Below are 19,268 nucleotides of genomic sequence, written 5' to 3'. Positions count from 1 at the left end.
TCTAGATAAATGATATGGACATGAAAGGAGTAACGAGAGAAGAAGCGGTTCTTTTTTTGCTCAGTCTGCAAGAGCAGATTGACTTGATTGTTCAGCATCGACGACAAGAATACGATCAAGTAGTAGCTTCGGGAAAAGGCGATTCTTTTCACATAAAGTAAACATTAGATTCAGATTTTTATAGGGCTGAAATGCTTCTCTTGTCAATACGAGTATTGTGTGCAGTATTTTTAAAAAATTCTACGACAATTACCAACAAAAAAATTGCAGGACCCACTTCCATTACGAACAACCTCAAAAGGGTGAAATGAGTTTCCGAAGCGGAGATGTGTTTCACGTGGTGGATACGTTACACAATGGGGTTGTTGGCTCTTGGCAAGTCTTCCGCATCGGTAGAAATAATCAGGAAGTACAAAAAGGCATTATCCCGAATAAAGCACGAGCCGAGGAACTGGCAACCGCGCAGTTTAATGCAACCAAGAAGGAAATGAGTGCAAGTGAAAGCAGAGGTAGCTTCTTTAGGAGAAGAAGAAGCAGCCATAGACGTTCAAAATCGTTAGGAAGGGTAAATTTCTTTTGCTAAATAAAATGCTAAATAAAAATATTCTGCATTGGTCGTGGGAAGCAGGAATAAAATAAAAATGGATTTCATCCCTTAACGACTTTGTTACGTTAAAAACATGACAATATTTTTGAATTTTTATAATCTATTACTGTTTTATAATTCACCCAACTAATTTGTTCATAAATTCATAAATATCCGCAGTCTAGCGACGACAATACGACTAATTGTGTTATAATGATCGTTCCTGTTTTTGTGTTAGGATCACTGGGACGACGTTGTGTTCTCAGATAGCGTTAGCAAATTTCCTGCCTACGAACGAGTTATTCTGAGGCATCCGGGTTTCGTCAGACCCGTCGTCCTTTTCGGACCAGTTGCAGACCTAGCTAGAGAAAAACTGTTAAAAGATTTCCCCGATAAATTTACGTCGCCACGTAAGTAAAAATTCCTTCGAAATTGATTAGTTGAAAGTCGTTCCAAGGATCATGAGAAAACGCTTGCATTAATTTCTAGAAATGGAGAATCAATTGGAGGATAGCGTCGGTAAGAATACTAAGCCATCAGGCATCATTCGATTGAGTGCCATTAGAGAAGTGATGGATCGTGGAAAACATGCTCTGCTCGACATTACTCCAAACGCAGTGGACCGACTGAACTACGCGCAGTTCTATCCCATAGTTATTTTTCTGAAAGCAGAAACGAAGCAGATTATCAAGGAAATGCGAGCTGGAATTCCCAAGTGAGTTTTCATTAGGAGGATAGACTCATTTCCAGGGTTGCAAGGGTGCGGTATGCGTCTTTTCTCATCTCTCGATAATGCAAACATGGGTTTTTTCAGTAGTCAAAAGCGCTAGATAAACGATCAATCCGCGATCGCCCTCGTAAACGTAAAAGTAGGCCACTTTGGGAAGAGCTTGCTTAGATAGAACTTAGATTGACCTTTATCTAGCGCTTTTGACTACTGAAAAACCCCATCCTTGCATTATCGAGAAATGAGAAGGCGCATCCCGCACCCTTCCAATCCTGAAAACGCGAGTCTACCCCCTTAAAGCTAATACGCAACGTCAAATCAACAAACTTGTTGTACCTGTCGTTTGTAAAGTGTACATAAAAAAATTGATTAAAATTGAATTGTTTCCTTTTTAAAGCGTTATATGTGGTTTACAGATCAGCACACAAGAGTAGCAAGAAGCTTTTGGAACAATGCCAGAAACTGGACAAAATTTGGGGTCACACTTTCAGTGCCGTGATAACGTTAACAACGCCTGAAGCTTGGTACCGGAAGCTGAGGGAATTGATCGACCGACAACAACAGGGATTACTATGGATGAGTCAGACCAAGGTAATATTTTGCGAATCTTTGAAAATACTTTTAACGCTAGATGCTTCTAGTAATTGACCATTGAACCTGATCATAATTCTTGAAATGAATAGTGTGACGATGGGTGTTTAATAACATTAAATGAAATTTCCGCTCGTGTATAAATATGGAGGCTGTGCGAACTGGGATTTATCGGTTGAACGATGAAAATCCTATTCGGCTGGGAACTAATGGGATTATACGTTGATGAGATTATTTTATGATAATTTATTGTAGCCATCATACGGTCGACAAATGACGTGGGAGCTGTGTCATACGTCCGGCGACCCTCGTGATTTACCTCCCCCTCCCGTACCCCCATTCTCGAAGGAGATGGCATTTCATGACGTGAACGAAAATGACACTTATCACACGGATAAACTATTTTCATTACCTTCTTATCCGTCTCTAACTTCTGATGTTGTCCGTGAGCAATTTTTCGGCTACATTTGAATCCCGCTTATCCTATTTTCGGTGTCTTGATTATCAATTTTTACGTTATTTCTTTCTCAACCCTTAGCACTCGCGAGTGGTGCCTCTGAGGCGCCGCTAAGAATCGCTGTACCATTATTTAAAATATAAACATTTAAGTATCGTACGAGCCAAATTTAAAAAATCGTACAGAATGAAAATGTTCCAGCTTAAAATAGCTCCGAGTGCAAAGGGTTAAGTTACTTTACCGATTCAGGTATAGATTTCGCTTTTTGTTTTGTATGATTTCTTTTTTATAAGTTTATTTCAGTTGCAACACATAATGGCAGGTTCCATTTAGAGATATATCTATTAAAGATTTTTTCAAGTTTATTGTTAAAATTGTTATGTTATTATTAGTACGATATTTTAAGATATTCGAGGCACCTTGCATTCCATGTCAAGCTCAATTTGCATGGCTGCATTAAATAACTCATTGCGCATCATCACAAATCATAAGCTAGGCCAATGTTATTACGCGAGATCTTTAATGTAGCATAAGCAGCCAATATGAAATACATTTGTAAAAGTTTGTTATCGAAGATATATTGAACGGGAGAATCACGAGCTTTGAACAACTCCACTTCGCTAATAAATATATATTATGATACATATTAACAATCTCTTAACTTTCATATTAATAGGATTTAATAATTTTATTTCTCTTAATCATACAAGTAATCGCATGTATACAATCATAGCTGTTAAGGAAACTCATTAAAATCTTTTTAAATCTAACAGGAACTTATACAATTATAATATTGGATTATAAACTCCGATATTCTGATATAATATACAGGGTGTCTCAGCTGAAGGAGGCTACCTATATATCGCCTTTATTTTTAATGGCACAAAAAAATATTTTTGGCATAATTTAAATGGTATCGAAGGAGGAATATCATAGAAGTACAATTTCTTTTGTCCGGTTATTTTTTCATGGTTTTTTCAAGGTCATCGTTATTTTTTATCGGGAAAACTTTATTCCATCTTGTTAATGACTTAAGCATATTCAAATGTATTTTTATTCCATACCATGGAATAAAAAAAGTAAGTTTTCCCGATAAAAAAATAACGATGACCTTGAAAAAACTATGAAAAAATAACCGGACAAAAGAAATTGTTCTTCTATGATATTCCTCCTTCGATACCGTTTAAATTATGCCATAAATATTTTTTGTGTCATCAAAAACAAAGGAGATATTTATAGGTGGCCTCCTTCAGCTAAGACACCCACAGTATTGTAGAAAATACTCGACACATTTTGACTGACAATGAAATGAAAACTGCATGAAGGACAGGCGAAAACATTCAGTATAGAACTTAATAGATAATAGGCATGAAATCAGTGAAGCGTTTTAATCACATTAATTTTTTAGGAATTCTTTCGATCATTCATCCTACACCTTCAACTTCAAAGTACTAACCCATTATTAAGTTATATTTCGTACGGATTTTCATGTATCGGATCACCAGTGCCAAATAATTCTCAAACATTTTACTATCGCAAGCTAAAGCTGAGAGAAAGATTGCAGAATATAAAAATATATATTTAGAGACTACAAAGAGGTTTTTCTTCGATCTAATTCCTAATTTATTTAATAATTTCCTCGAAACTGTTTAATCTGGTACATGATTTGGCATCATTTAATTTGCAAACATTTGTTTTTCATTTCAATTTTAACCCTTTCAGACACTGTTCATTCAATCGAATCGTTTTGTTCGGTACATAACATTTATAAGAAAATATGAATTATCACTTTATAAGAATGCATAGGGCTTTAAGAATGTTATAAATTAAAAGAATGGTCTGGAGGGGATAAAAAGCATAAGCCACTGTAACGTGTTGTCCTCTGTGTCCCACGATGATAGCCAGAAGAAGCACTCTCGGATGACTTCCTATTCCCGATGACTTCTCGCCTCTCCTATGCTTCCTCCCCGGAGAGTGACTTGGAACTTAGTCCGGCACCAGCACTGTCGGGTGCATTGGGTGCACCCTCCAGATTGAAGAGCAGCTCTGATCCAAGTATTGCCACGCAAGATGATATCGCTGCCCCACCACCGTACTCGACCACTTATCAGGTAAATACATCATTCTCACGTGTATAAACATTTATATTTAATTATTTACACTGTTTCAAGCCAATCCACCCTTCACCTTTAAATTAACGCTAAACCTACCACCACCGGTCGAAATGACTGGTTCCAGATTTTTTATTTTACAGTTATTGAAATAATAAAAATGATTTCATAAGGAATGGTTGTATAGACAATATCTTTAGTAGAGCACGTATTACAATAGAGGCTGCACAAAGTCTAAATAAAATCAATCTTGTCATTTTTATAAGGGAACATGTGTGTATGTACCAGTTACTTTTAAGGCTCGGTAGATGCTTATTCTTAGCTTAAAGAGGGGCGTTTCACAGCTATACCTTTTAGATTAGCTCCAAAATCTTGTTTACTTTATTTCTAGATATTTATCAAAGTCTCTTGTAATTACTACAAAGTCCGCTATTGAAATATGATTTATGTATTCCAGCAATCGTTCGAGCAACCAAAAAGAAGATCACAGGGTGGAATGGGGGATGGGAAGTATGGATTTTCGTTGTCGGGGCAAGTCAGTAATCAGTCTGGTTCCCCTGAATATTTCAGTGGTTCGTTCGAACCAAGATCATCTCATCATAGCCCTCCTGATTTGCCACCGCGAGTTGATCGGAATGCTAAACCTAGTAGTCAGTCGGGAAGAAATACCATTGGTAGGTCCGCGCAAGAAAGATTACTTAATAAAACAGATTCAGTGTTGGATGTAGCCAATTATATAAATGCCACACCTCATAAAGCAAATGCTACGTCATCGCTGGAAAGAGCTCAACCAAAAGCGGTAAATTCCTTTTGTTAATATTAGAATTATAATATAGACGTGCAAAGTAGTTTTATATTAACCGCACTGTTCAGCACAACATTAGACTGCGATCTTTATGCAAAATAAAAATTGTCTTCGTAGATTGCAAGACATAGAAACTAAATTGAATGTTATTTCTAGACAGAGGCTCTTTATGCGAAATAAACATTTTCTAGCTGAATCGCAACAAACTGGAGGCAAATAGAAATTTATTTTTAGGTTGAAAATAATATGTGACAGTATTTTGAAATTCCTCTAATGTTTTTACCGTTTCAAATTACACCTACCCATTTTTGTTATAAACGCATAAAATCCGCTGCCTAGTTATTTACTCCCTTAATGATTTTAAAAGAGGAGAAACGCTATATTGACATTTTCGATTTAAAAAATTTTTTAACAATTTTCAATTTCATCCGCAAAATATCCTTAGTCTAGTAAATGTCTATGCTGATACGATACATTACTACCCCTACATCGAACTGTGCGGATAATATGGGACTACCCGAAGACGTGTTACTTATTTTCTTCTTAATATATCGTTTTCATTGCTTTTAGGGAAGTTACGACAGCGTGTCTTCTTACGATTCTTATAATAATACGAATGGAAACGCAAGTTATGGAACACCAGGTTTGAATACGTCAACCGGCCGATTGGGCCCTAACGTACCAGATGACATGAAAGGTGGTGGTGCACCGTCAAGATCACACGACCCTTATAGATTCACCAGATCAACAGCACAACCGATTCCCAGCCATGAATCACAAACACGGACTGATTACGCTAAATACAGGTATATTTTCACTTATAAAAACAAAATTGAATTCACTCTAACATATTGTGTTATTCGAAATAACTTCTTTTATGAAAAGCAAATTCAATTTTCTGATTCGAAAATCTCTTAATGCATACAGAAAATGTATTCGTGCTTATATTGTATATTATATTTTAAAGAAAAAGAAACATTTCAGGATTGTTTAAATTTGCTTTTCTAATTGCTTTTTCTTTCTTTCTTTGCCCTTGCCTAGTGCGATATCACGGAAACCTCGACAATTAAGAAGAGCTTATAGAATATATATTTCTAGTCAAGATACATTAGTCTGAATGTTTCGTTCGAACAATTTCTTTGTTTAATTTGAAACGAATATTTAAATATATGTAGAACTTTTGCATATGAGAAATGCTTTATATTTTTTCTTATTTGTATTAATCTTGAAAATTCCACTGATTGTAAAAACTGTACGATGTACATAACGTTATGTAGATGTATACATGTACAGGGTGTTCCCTCTAACGCGACGCACGATTTTTCACCCACTTGCAGCCATATGACATACCCTGCAACTCTTGTTGTAAACTTTATTTTGTCAGATGGCTGCAAGTGGGTGAAAAGTCGTGCGTCGCGTTAGAGAGAACACCCTGTATACTATAGGTAGACGTACACATATTTGTGTAGTTAACTTTATAAACTGTATTAAAGTGTTTGAGCATACAGATTAGTATCATTAGAATAATTGATGTCCATTAAAAATGTTAATGCCTCTAATATCTGTTTCTGTTAAATAGCTTGATTATTTTACATTTTAGTGCAGTGTTTCCCAATATGGGGCCTACGCTCCACAGGGGGGTAATTTGATTGTTCAGCAATTGAACAATTTCCTAGTGATTTCTTCTTAAAACCTATCATTTCAATTCAGTTCAGTGAACAATTCAGTTTTTGAATATTAAAGATTATGTATACAGTATTGGGAAACACTGTTTTAGTGTATTTTTTTTCATTGCGATCAATGCATATTCCACCATTATGTCCCTGTAAGCTAGAATATTCTGCTTTATATATTGTAGCCGCACAACTGATTACAAGTCGATAACACTATCCCAAAACAAACCTGGAGGATCGTACAAGCCAATACCACCTCCGAAACCAAAAAACTATAGACCACCGCAGACGAATATAACACAAACAGAAAGCAACGGGAACGAAGGAAACACCACAACCCATCAACATTCAAAAAGCTACTCCATTGCTACCTCTCACGTAAGTAATCATCTATTCTCCAGTAGGATAAATATTTTACAAACGTATTAATTGTGTTTGACGTAAAATTGAAAGTAAGACATTTAGGCAGAAGCTTTTTTTGTATGTTTTGTAGGTAGAAGGTAATAACAACGTTCAGCGTAACAGTGGTCAGTACTATTACAATATTCCACCTCCAAATCGTCACGATTCAAATCTCACAAATTCCCATCACAACTTGAGCCATCTGTCTACGCCTGCACACAATCATAGTTTGAGTCACACGCATCCACATTGTAACCCGCCAATGTCAACTCATAGTCACAGTAATAGTGCCAGTCAGTTGAGTCTCGGTCTCTCCCATAACAGAAACAACGTGAATCACAACGGGTACGTTGTGAACAATGGTCACAATGCATCCGCGCAAAATTTTCCAACCAGTCCAGGACATAACAGAGAACCTAGTGCTTTAGATCTTGCCGGAAGTAGGGAACAAAGAGGAAGTGCCTTCGAACTTTATCGCAAACCTATGCACCATTATAACGCGAGGTAAGATCATTATTCTTTAGAGGTGTGCGAAAACCCGAATCCACAAAGTTCTACAGTAACCTTCTGATTCTGATCTACAGTTAACGTGCACAACAATTTCATAGTTTAATGTTAAACAACGAAATAAAGGAGGAATTAATCTTATCAACTGGAGATTACAGTTGAAAACTATAGAAATCCGAATGAACAAATCGCAATAAAGCTTCAGAATGGTGACCAAGAAGAATCTCAGCACGGATCTCCTACTTTAGGAGAGATCAGATAAGTAGAAAATTAAATATCTTTCGTTTTTTCCACTCTGATTTTGTACATACGACTTTAACAAGAACATATAACAAAGTCTTGCAATAACAATTGTTAAATAAAATTTTTTACTTGAAGTTTCGCTAGTAATACACGTTATTCTTCTCCTATCTTAGAGAACATATTGATTCCTGAGAAACATACAGCAAGAAAATCGCTGGAAATCGTAATTGACTAGACTGCGGATTTTGTGCATGATAAAAATGTGTAGTCGGGATTTAAAACAGTGGATAAATTTTAAAAAATTTAAGAATATCAATGTATTAGTTGCAGCTTATGAACATTATTATGGAACGAAAGAAATGATTACTTGGCCTTTGTTGCAGTTGGTGCAAGCAATTTTTATTTTGCATAAAGTTCCACAGTCTAGCGATGAGATTTTATAGGTATATGTTTGAAGAATAAGTCGAAGTCTTCATGAGGCAGGTTTAATTTTGTACAACGTCAATATACATTGATAACATTTGACTATTTCTATTACTTATTTGTAGAATCTCTACTAAAATTGACAGTGAATCTTCGTTTGAGAAAATTTTCTAAAAATTTCCCCACAATATCTCGGGATGGAGAAAGGCAGATAAACAGTTTAACTCATAATTGTTATGATCTTCAGAAATTAAGATACTGTAGTGTAAAGATAATTACGAATTTAAATAGAATGCAACGTATTTTACAATATTTCTGTTAATTTTCACTTTTGTGTGAACAAACATTTAAAAGAGATATAACGTATCCTTTAAAGACTTTTTTCGAAGATATAAAACGCTGTTCTAAAGTAATAAAACGCATTGTATTAAAATCATAGTAAAATAATTGTTTCTTTTGAATACAAGATATTAAAGTAACAAAACATAAGTCTATTTCATTGGAACTTTGTTACTAATCATACCAACTAAGAGTTAATCTGAACAGTGTCAGCTTACAATAGTGATGTAAATTTCTAATAACGAAATTAACTAAAATTCGATTGATCTAATCTTACAAAACGTAAGCTCCTGTTATCACGATATACAATACCAGTGTTTCCAAAAGTATTTACGGTATAATAAATAGGGCCAAAAAATATACGTATACAAAAAAAAAATATATAGAAAAGTTCTAAGTATTATAGTTTTAATAATTTATCCTCAACAATGTGTATATGTAGATATGTAATAATTTATATGTAGTTTCCTCCACGCGCATTTACTCTTTGTTACGGTAGACATATTTAGAGTGCTCGTAGTTTACTCCACTTAAGAAATCTTAATAATTCACACAATGAGAGAAACTCTTTTTAAATTATTTAAGAATCTCTTAAATCAACCGATATACGTTTAATATAACGCAACAAATTAAACAATGGAAGAGGGAACACTGGTTGTCAAAGAGCTAATATTCGTGTAAAAGGCGATAAGCCGCGAAAAATAAAGTTCACGACTTACGATGATAGTTCGGCGATCAAAATAAGTGAACACACGATCGTAAATCCTGATCTCCATTTTCAATCAATTATAATACTGGGTCGGAATCAACATTTATTATTATCAGCGTTGATTTGGCCCTGCTATGCAACAGAAGAACCTTGATTACCCGAAGTGTTGCGATAATGGCAAGAATAAAACATGAAATATTTCTAGTATGTATATGTATAAATTGCAATGAAACGTGATACTACGTAAATAACCTTACAAAAGTTAAGAAAATTCAAGTTATACTTTCAGATTAATTTGTCGCTTAATCCTTAATTATATAAATCAGTCTATCGGTAATATATATGTGTTAAAGATATTGTTAGTCTCTAAATAGACTCTCAATTCTGATGATCAAGGTTCAACGGTACTTCAAAAAGAACAATTCACTTACTGGGCAACTAGTAAACTGTACTAACAAAGGGACCGCAGGACACGTTGTCAGATTTCGATGAAATTTCGTGAGAAGGTAGTGCACGGGTAGACTTGAAAACGCATGAAACTGTACTCAACTGCTTGCAGGATATTTCACCTTTAGAGGATCAGCATTTCCCCTTCAAAACTTTATTGAATTTCCTTTTCGAAGAATGTATTATATACATTTATATATTCGTATATGTATTGCACAACTAATATGTTATTAATACGTCCCTCTAAAGGTTAATAATGAAATTCGTATTTTTCTTGTTGGTGATAAAAATCGAAATTCGTTATTAAATATCTGAATGACTTAGTGATCAACGTTATCTTGCTTAGCGACTCAGTGTCCATTACCTTTTCACAAAGACTCATCGAAATCTGTACACAACCCGTCACAGTTCCGTTGGAAGCGAAAATACATCTATAATACGTCTGTTATTGTCAGTTTATTCCCAGAGTATTTAAGACGGCAGGAAGTTATACAGGGCAAGAAATTCATTTAAGGCCCATGAGCCTCTCTGCAACGCCGAGGTAGTATACTGTTTGTGCAATTCCGAAAAGAGGCGCTATCACGATCATTCTGCAGGCTCCGCCTTTAAAGAATGCTGTCGGCCCTTCGTTTCGCATTGTTTTACTGTAAGATCATAGATGGTATCTTTACGAAACACCTTATATCATCCTTAACCCTTTGCCGTTTACGAAGTGAACGGTAATGCCTCGATAAAAGAGACCCACCTCCGTTTCTAACATACTCGTACTCACCTTATGCAATCGAACACACCATTGTATGTTGGTTCACCAGGAGCTTTCTTAATTACTTGTAACCTAGTTTTGATTACATCAAATGGATTCACCATTAGAGCAGCTGTAGAGCCAGCAGCACAACCAGCCAAGAATGAACACCAAAATACGGCTGTGATGAAAGAAAATAAAAATATAACTGTCAAAGTATTCCTTAAATTTGAAACGGTGTGAATTATTTAAACACACTTACAAGAACCATCCTCTCTTTTTGGCCCAATATCATTCAATCTAGCGAACAGCGGGAAGTAGATCACCGAGAACGTCACGTCTCTGAGCGCTGTTGCGCCAGTACCTTGATAGAGTCCTAAAATACCTCTCCTCTTAAGAAGATCTTTCGTTAAGGACAGAGCTGACACCTTCGGCACTGTTGTCCCAGCTGTAATAGAATATTTCGCTCTTTTTAACCGATTATTCCTCATTTTACTTGCCATAGCAACTGTGACAAATGTGTTTGAATTTTTTAATAGTTATAGATTTAAAAATATCTATACGATTTTATAAAATTGCTTGTTTATAGTAAAGCTTCAGATGAATTTTTTTTAACTTTTTTAAAGTAAAAATATTACTTTTTCATTTCTAGGTTCCATTTATAAGCTCCCCGAGATTTTACGCTTTGTTTTTAGGCTTCCCAAGACTCTAGGCTTCATTTTTAGGCTTCCCAAGACTTTAGGCTTCATTTTTAGGTTTCCCAAGATTCTAGGCTTCATTTTTAGGCTTCCCAAAACTCTAGGCTTCATTTTCAAAACACCCCAAGATTTTAGGTTTCGTTTTTAGGCTCCCCAATACTCTAAGCTTCATTCTTAGGCTGCCCAAGATTCTAGGTTTCATTTCTAAGATCCCCAAGATTTTAGGCTTCGTTTCCAGGTTCCCCAAGACTCTAGGCTCCATTTCTAAGCTCCCCGAGATTTTAGACTTGGATTCTAGGCTCCCCAAAACTCTAGGCTTTATTTTTAGTAAGCAAAATATAATTTGCCACCAAAGAATAGTACCGTCGCAAACAATCAACATTATTAAAAAAAATTATGAAAATTATTTCATTTTCATTTTCATCGTCAAAAATGCCAGTTAGTGAAATACTTATTCAAGTAACGAGTGAACGACCAGCATGGTAACACACAAGAAGGATTTTTAACGTAAAAAAGGAGCACACACAAAAAAGGTGAGTATAAAACACGTCATGTAGGATTTTCATACAAGGAAAAAAATATATATATAATCGTAATCCTTTGCAAAGAGAAAGAAATGAATTCTTATTTAACGACAGATGCATGTTTTAGGACAAAGGATGAATTAGGAGAATCACAAAATTAAAATGGACAAATTATTAGCTTCTCTTCAAGTAAAAGAACGGGAAACTAAATACTTTTTCCTAATTAGGAAAGAGGAAAGTGTAAAACCATAGTTGCAGTCATGAAGAAATATGGAAAATCTTGTCGAGAGTAAAGGTCCAATTTTAGAAGTAAAAGTTTGTCATCGTAACATACATGAACAATTCAAATATCTACTCTAAATTCGAAGCAGATGCAGTACTCTCAAACTGTTTACCAATCTATGTATATTCGAAACGTTGTCGTCCATCTTCAACTAAATCTTCCTTTTCCTAATTATGTTTAGGTATCGCGGTTGTATCACGTAACTGTAAAATAATACGAATCGAACGCAATCAATTCACGCAATTATTTGGAAATTGTTTACAGCCAATATCGTTATTTTTACATTCGCGTATTTCAAATATTTAAAACTTTTGTATAGAACTAATATTTATTTGGAATTATTTTCCCTTTCTCGTAATCGAAATATCAAGATTTTCATAAAGATCTAGCACCTTTCTTTGCCGCCGCTGCCACACGTCCTGCGTCTTGCATTTGAATTTTTAGGAGCTCCATCGGGGTTGTAACAATAATTTGACATGCTCCTGCAAGACCACCGGCAAGCATCTCGCGTTCTAGTGGCAGCTTCTGTCTGTGCAGTAAATTAGTAGATTTCTATATTTCAGTCAGTGATCGCTAAAATTATACAGCTATTTGTGGTCAGAGTATGTATATATAGTTACTTCAATTTTCAGGTAGAATTAGTACTGCATGCACAAAATAAATGTTCAACTCCACTATTACCATCCTATTGCTCGAACAAACAACTTGTCGATTCAGTTATGGGCATTGCCAATAATTAGACTGCGAATCTTTACGCATTTATAGCAAAATTGAGTATATGAAATCCAAAATTGTTGAAAAATTTTAGAAATTGCAGATGTCACCATTGTGACAGATGTGACCATTACTGATTTGATAACTTTTTTATGAATGGTTCAAACGACTTCAATTCCTTATCATTTGTAAACCAATTAACCAATTTCAATGTAATTGTCAGAAGGTATATAATTCATCCGAGTTTACAAAACACATCTTTTAAATTTTCGTTATTGGCTCAGCTAAAAAAGCTGTAAATTCAATTTTTACCATTGTTTCTCACAATTCCGACCAAATGCATTTTTTCAACTTATTTATTAGACGTCATTTACTAAACTAATTCTTCCAGCCTTACATGCAGAGAAATTGAAGTCGTTTGATCTATTCATAAAAAAGTTATTCTGATTTAACGTGTGTGAATCAGTCATGTTCCTTACTGTATATATGTACAATTTCCTCTCTATTCAAATCATTACGGGAAGAAATAACATTCAATTTAGTTTCTATTTCTTCCAATCGATGCAGACAATCTTTATTTTGCATAGAGGTCCGCAGTCTACTAATAATTAATACATTAATTCTTGAAATCATAAACTGGATCATTGAGTCATTTGAAAAGACTGCATCCTAACTGCTTGATCAGTATGAAGTATAAACAATCCTCGTTAGCGTCGCACGTTTTTTTCTCTGTATTTTCAACTTGTAAACTAAAATAGTATCTACTCTTTGATAATGTTCCACAGTGTCCTTGAAATTAAATGCCGTTAACGTGGGAAAATTATACCGGTACAGTAACATGAGACATGAATTGGATCTCTTTTTTTCGTTGTTGTCCATATGGCGTGATACTAACCGCGTTAGTACGAATTTTTACTTTTTACTATACCGATATACAGTTTTTCCTCCATAACGTCGTGGTACTAATCCGTTTAGCACTCCGTTCGTGTCCCCATCATCTTGTGGTACATATTCCGCAAAATAACAGCCGGTTTGCCTCTAATCGTCGGTGAATAATTCTTGCGTGACGTTACGGAGGAAAAATCGTACGCTGTTTGAAAAGATTTGTAACTGTTAATAATTTTAGAAGGAAGCGTCCAACGGAATGTTGTGTGTATGGACATACATAAGACATGATTTTTAAAAAAAGGGCAAATAGCGTTCTTTTTATAAGAAACTTTCTTACCCAGGGCCAGTGGACAGATAATGACGGAAAGTATCATTGGCAGTGAGCTTGATGGCTTTTTCAGGCGTAATTAGAAGTATATTTACAGCAGATCCTTTGTACATGCCAAAATAGCCTTCCTCCCTATAAGTTTTCTTGAAACAGTCGAGCCTAAAAGTAGACCGTACACAATTACTTATCGCAATTTAAGGCGGTAGACTCGTTTCCAGGATTACGAAGGTGCGGGATGCGCCTTCTCATTTCTCGATAATGCAAACGATGGATAATAAAAGATCGATCTAGGCCGCGATTTACCTCGAAGGTCCTATTTTTACGTTGACGAGGCGTAATTTGCACTGTTCGGCATCATGTAGCTGTCGCAGCTTTATGCTTCCGAATAACGGAAAGTACGCCTCGTAAACGTAAAAATGGCACTTTTGAGGGCGATCGCGGCCTAAATTGATCGTCTATCTAGCGCTTTTGACTACCGAAAAACCCCATCGTTTGCATTATCGAGGAATCAGAAGGCGCATCCCGCACCCTTGCAATCCTGGAAACGAGTCTACCCCCTTAAATACGGTGGTAGATTAGTACAGAACAATAAAAACAAATGAACGTAAAAGTATAATTTATTATATTACATATATTGATAAATGACTTACATCGATTTGTACATTTGTTCCCCACCAGGCCCGATAACTTGATTCTGTAATCGTGTTTTAACCAGATCCAATGGGAACACCACGGAGACACCGATAATACCTGCGACTCCGCCATTTATAATTTTTGGTAAGAGTCTGCAATGAAAATAATTCACGATAAAGATTGATTTATTTACGAAAATTCTGATTTCTAAACGATTAAATATATTTATAAAAAGAACTTTAGTATTTGCGGGACATTTTATTAAATAAATTTTTCATCAAGCGAACATTTAATTTTATCTCGTTACATTTATAAGAAGTAGACTGCAAATCTTTATGCATTTATGAAGAAATTGGTTGGCCGAAGTAAAAGATTAAAAAAATTCAAGAATGTTGTAATGTTGCTTTCAGTGTAACAAAGTCGTTAAGGGATGAAATCAATTTTTATGTTATTCCTGCTTCCCACAATCAATGTAAAACATTTTTATTTTGCATAAAGATCCACAGTCTAGTGAGAAGTTTTATTTGCAAAATATCTGCTTACTTGAATTGTGTCGAAGCTTCCACGCTGTCCTTCTTTTCCATTTGAACTACAGTTCAAACTTTCCTCCCTGTTATACAATTCCATTCTCCATTATATTTGTATGCGTATTGTAAATAATTATCATATATACAGGGTGTCCCTCCGAATTCCGTCACCCCTAATGTTATTTATACAGGTACAACAAAAACATTTGCAGAAAAAGTTATCGTATTTGGAGGCCGACATATGTCTGTGCGGGTGAATGTCATTTCATGGTCATATTTTCCGAGACCTTGCGAACAGTAATGTGTTTTTAAACGGAGAATTCGATACTCTATTGATTCACGATGCAAAAAGTAAGGCATTCCATTGAGAAAACCAATACTGTTCGTTCGAAAGTATGACCTTGAGGCGACCTTCATCCACACTGACATATGTCCTCCTCTAAATACGATAACTTTCACCTCAAACATTTTCTGCATCAGTATAAATAAAGTTATTAGGGATGGCAGAGTTCGGTGGGATACCCTGTATATTAAAATATTTTAGCACTCAAAATTAAAGAAAAAATAAGATAAATATACAATTTTTAAATGCTTTTCCATTCCTGCCATTAGTACGTATGTATACTGTTGTTAATTCAATTAAAAATTAAATACAATGGAATACATATATATCGCAAATGTTTTCTACTTATTGTTAGTATGCAGACGTTTATTCTCGTCAATAAAAATACTTATCGACCTTTTATCAATTTTACGATACGTATCGCAGATCGCGCGACGCAGATTAAACGATTGCAGTTATTTTCTGTGTATATCACAAGCGAGCATCGGCGTGAAGATAAAAATAAAGTTGTCGACAGGAAAAGAAAAGAAAATTACGCAAAAGTGTGTTCATAGTATTTAGCGTGGCGGATCACGTGCGTAGGCACGCTAAATGTAAACACGAATATGTATACGGAAATTATCTGTTATCGTGAAAACAAGCGCTGCTAGATTACACAGTACTAATATGTCAATTACTTATGCGTGGAGGGGGCAACATGTAAACACTGTGTCTCTTAACACATATGTACCCTATATACGTACAATAAATCTAAAATCTAAATGGACCCCGTCATTCTGGCAGCGGTTAGCGGTTGCTATTACGATTCCCTCTGTAGAGGAATATGACCTAGAGTCCTAGAGAGACACATCATCGATTTCTCACGAAAGCCCGAGCTTCCAGCACAATAAATACCAACAAACGAATCATTAAAAGATTGTCAATGCAGCAATCATTTTCTCATTTCGAAGAATTTACCTTTAATTTTTTTCAATACCTCGAAATGAAACGAATTTAAACATATACGTGTGCAAAGATTCTTTAACCCTTTGCACTCGGAGCTATTTTAACTGGAAAATGAAACATTTCTTCCCACCTAAAATAATTTCATTCTATATGATTTTTTCACTTTATGGATATGAAATTGGTGTATATGTACCTCATAATTGATTAAATGCTTTTGAATAGTGGTGCAGCAATTTTTATTGGTGACTCTCAGTCAGATAAAGTAATCCAAATAATCAATTACCCTCGAGACTTAACTGGATCATGTTTTACATGACGAATTTTGGATATCGATATACGTATATGTCTGATAAAAGTTAACAAGGATATGAAGGATATATGTAGGAGGTTATACTGCATTAGTGGCAACATACATAAATAATTACTAGACTGCGGATTATAAATTAAAACAAGATAGAAATTTTTATTCAACTTCCGTGTCTTAAATCGACGCAGACATTTTTTATTTTGCACAAAGATTCGCAATCTAATAATTACACTAACCGTTAGGTCGCGTAGATCTTGTTTTGAATGCCTTCACCGTTTTCCGGTTCATCAGGACATGAGCGGTTTCTGTAAAAGTGCTGATCGATCTTTTTTTCTGAGAGGATGTCCTTGTCTCTCGAGTTCGTTTAGAAGCTCGTTTTATGCTCAGCGGAAAACGTCGATCGAGCAGTGATTTTGAACTCGATGAATTTTATAAATAAATCGTGTCTACGCGGTTCAAAAAAATCTTCTTCGAATGCATTCTACATTCGTAAATGTTTCGTACTGTGACGTGCACCACGCAGGCAAATGTGCATACGCAATTGTATATCCTTTTTAAGTAGCAGAATCAATTCAATTAAGATCAACGAGCAAACAATACGACTGTAACATGTATAGTGTGACTATTTTACTAAAATCGGGTTTGTAAGTCACGTGTGACCTACTTGTGCCGCGGAACGGAGTCACGAGGATCGTGATGGGGTGGAATTTGGAACCTTGCGAAATTTCGAAAGAATATATTACACCTCGCGTAAAATTCCATGGAATTTTTTTCATTTTTTCTTCATGCTCGTCGCGAAAAAACTTCGGAGCTGTTAACGCACTGTCTGTCGCAACTTATTGCTATAATAGCAAACGATAAACGTTTTGCAATTCGAAAGATCATACTCTGTCGTAAGTTCCTGTTTTATGAACGACCATAAATTATCGTCGACTGAAATTGTTCCACTACTTTACGCTATAATTGCGAACATTATGTAACAAATAGAGCAAATGTAACCAAATTAACTTGCCATATTACAATAATATTAATCTTGGTGAATGCATATTTTTTAAATTGCTGAACCGTACAGAGTGTAACAGAGAATTTCAATACGTCTAGAAAATATTTGAAAAATACCGCCATATGTACGAACAAATTTTAAACGAATAGCAATCGAATTGTTATAAATAAATAATGAAGAATATAACTGTCAATATAGGTAATATAATTCAATCAAAATGTAAATAGACAAATAAAGAAAACATAAAGTTAATTGAACGAAACCGTGCACGTCGGTTAATTATTGAATATGCAAGCTATATAATATACTTTCTCGATAGGAATATAGATCGAGTAACGATCAAACAACACGCAAACCTGTACACTTGAAAGGTTATGTTTAAAATTGTGATAAACTTTGACAATGCATTTTGATAACTCGCGATTAGTTTGCAATCAACAACGAACCATAAAAATGAATCCTTTGATTGCAGAAAACTATGTGGAAAACATTTTATTACTGAATATTTGAAATGAATAATGAAATAGTGTCTTTGTCGAATCGGTTGCTTTTCAAGCGATAAAGTTGATAGCGCGAAACATTTCGGATAGATGCGATTGTTGGCAAACAATGAATTATTCGTAAGTCAGTACGGTGGTTTAGAATGACAGTCACAACCGGAAATTTAGCAGAAGACATACTCACCGATCGAAAGTGGAGAGTGGTCTCACTTATATAGGGATCTCGTTTCTGTAAAATACTTTTTATCATCGAAAGCGATGATAAGAATGACAAAGCAGGCTCACTCTCTCGCGAACGGGACGACTAGCATGATACTCAGCAGATTTCGTTTTCACCGCGGATCTTAAAAGATAAAAGAGAACTTGGTAGGGTCCACGGGTGGAATCGTTGTTCACTTACGTCACCGACTATGCGCCAATCCGGGTGTCACAAAGCGCGAGAGAGTAAAGAACTGCAAGAGCGAGGAAGATAAATGTTTCGCGAGGGATGATGCTCCCACTTTCTTTCTTTACATATTATCAATTATAATATTATTGCATGAATTAGTATTTATCAGAGAACTTATTAGTACGACTGAAATATACTCGTAATTCCAATTAATAAGATATTTGGAAGTTTTAATAGATAGAAAACATTGCCGAAATTTTTAGATAATTTCCAAATCGACAATCAACCAAAAAATAGTGCAAATAAGCCTCTGTGCAAAGTAAGGAAAACAATAATGAATTAAACATTATTTGAAAACAGGTAATTTATTTTTCCAATTTTGTAGAAATGTTTTATATGATCGGTCCACAATGTTTCGAACTTTT

General features: G+C 35.1%; 2 protein-coding genes across 7 annotated transcripts in view; one reads left to right on the top strand and one right to left on the bottom strand.

The window, feature by feature from the left end:
- The window catches only part of LOC143211010 (tight junction protein 1-like), an 18,039-nt gene extending 9,108 nt beyond the window's left edge, over window positions 1-8,931 (top strand). For 3 of the 4 annotated variants that reach the window (XM_076428397.1, XM_076428399.1, XM_076428398.1), the window contains 11 exons: window positions 6-157; window positions 271-565; window positions 825-996; window positions 1,076-1,301; window positions 1,730-1,904; window positions 4,263-4,472; window positions 4,930-5,271; window positions 5,848-6,083; window positions 7,136-7,328; window positions 7,444-7,856; window positions 7,937-8,931. In XM_076428397.1, coding sequence (XP_076284512.1) covers window positions 6-157; window positions 271-565; window positions 825-996; window positions 1,076-1,301; window positions 1,730-1,904; window positions 4,263-4,472; window positions 4,930-5,271; window positions 5,848-6,083; window positions 7,136-7,328; window positions 7,444-7,856; window positions 7,937-7,940 — 2,418 coding nt within the window. In that variant the 3' untranslated portion in view covers window positions 7,941-8,931. Of the gene's footprint in view, window positions 1-5; window positions 158-270; window positions 566-824; window positions 997-1,075; window positions 1,302-1,729; window positions 1,905-4,262; window positions 4,473-4,929; window positions 5,272-5,847; window positions 6,084-7,135; window positions 7,329-7,443; window positions 7,857-7,936 lie in introns of those variants that run through there. The other variant, XM_076428400.1, reaches the window with a different exon arrangement.
- Window positions 8,426-19,268, bottom strand: LOC143211027 (mitochondrial glutamate carrier 1). Of its 3 annotated transcripts, none has more exons than XM_076428427.1 (8): window positions 17,189-17,207; window positions 15,374-15,440; window positions 14,848-14,982; window positions 14,207-14,356; window positions 12,660-12,796; window positions 11,025-11,210; window positions 10,793-10,943; window positions 8,426-10,664 (listed from the first exon to the last, which is right to left on the bottom strand). In XM_076428427.1, the coding sequence occupies exons 2-8, from the start codon at window positions 15,412-15,414 to the stop codon at window positions 10,526-10,528; spliced, it is 939 nt and encodes a 312-aa protein (XP_076284542.1). In that variant the 5' UTR covers window positions 15,415-15,440; window positions 17,189-17,207; the 3' UTR covers window positions 8,426-10,525. The 3 variants fall into 3 exon arrangements, with proteins under 3 accessions (XP_076284542.1, XP_076284541.1, XP_076284540.1); XM_076428425.1 differs by lacking the exon at window positions 17,189-17,207 and adding an exon at window positions 18,640-19,268 and having other exon boundaries at window positions 8,430-10,664; XM_076428426.1 differs by lacking the exon at window positions 17,189-17,207 and having other exon boundaries at window positions 8,427-10,664; window positions 15,374-17,182.

Source organism: Lasioglossum baleicum, chromosome 7 (genome assembly GCF_051020765.1).
Source record: "Lasioglossum baleicum chromosome 7, iyLasBale1, whole genome shotgun sequence".
Taxonomy (NCBI): Eukaryota; Metazoa; Arthropoda; class Insecta; order Hymenoptera; family Halictidae; genus Lasioglossum; species Lasioglossum baleicum.
Note: the sequence above shows the minus strand (reverse complement) of the source record. Positions and strands in the feature narration are given on the sequence as shown.

What these genes read in the sequence shown, in the direction of transcription:
- LOC143211027 (XM_076428425.1), bottom strand. Translation starts at nt 15,414, where the DNA reads ATGGAAAAGAAGGACAGCGTGGAAGCTTCGACACAATTCAA. An exon ending in TATCTGTCCACTGGCCCTGG is followed by an intron (nt 12,797 to 14,206) that starts GTAAGAAAGTTT and finishes TTTACTGCACAG; the next exon opens with ACAGAAGCTGCCACTAGAAC. An exon ending in GGCAGCGGCGGCAAAGAAAG is followed by an intron (nt 11,211 to 12,659) that starts GTGCTAGATCTT and finishes ATTCTATTACAG; the next exon opens with CTGGGACAACAGTGCCGAAG.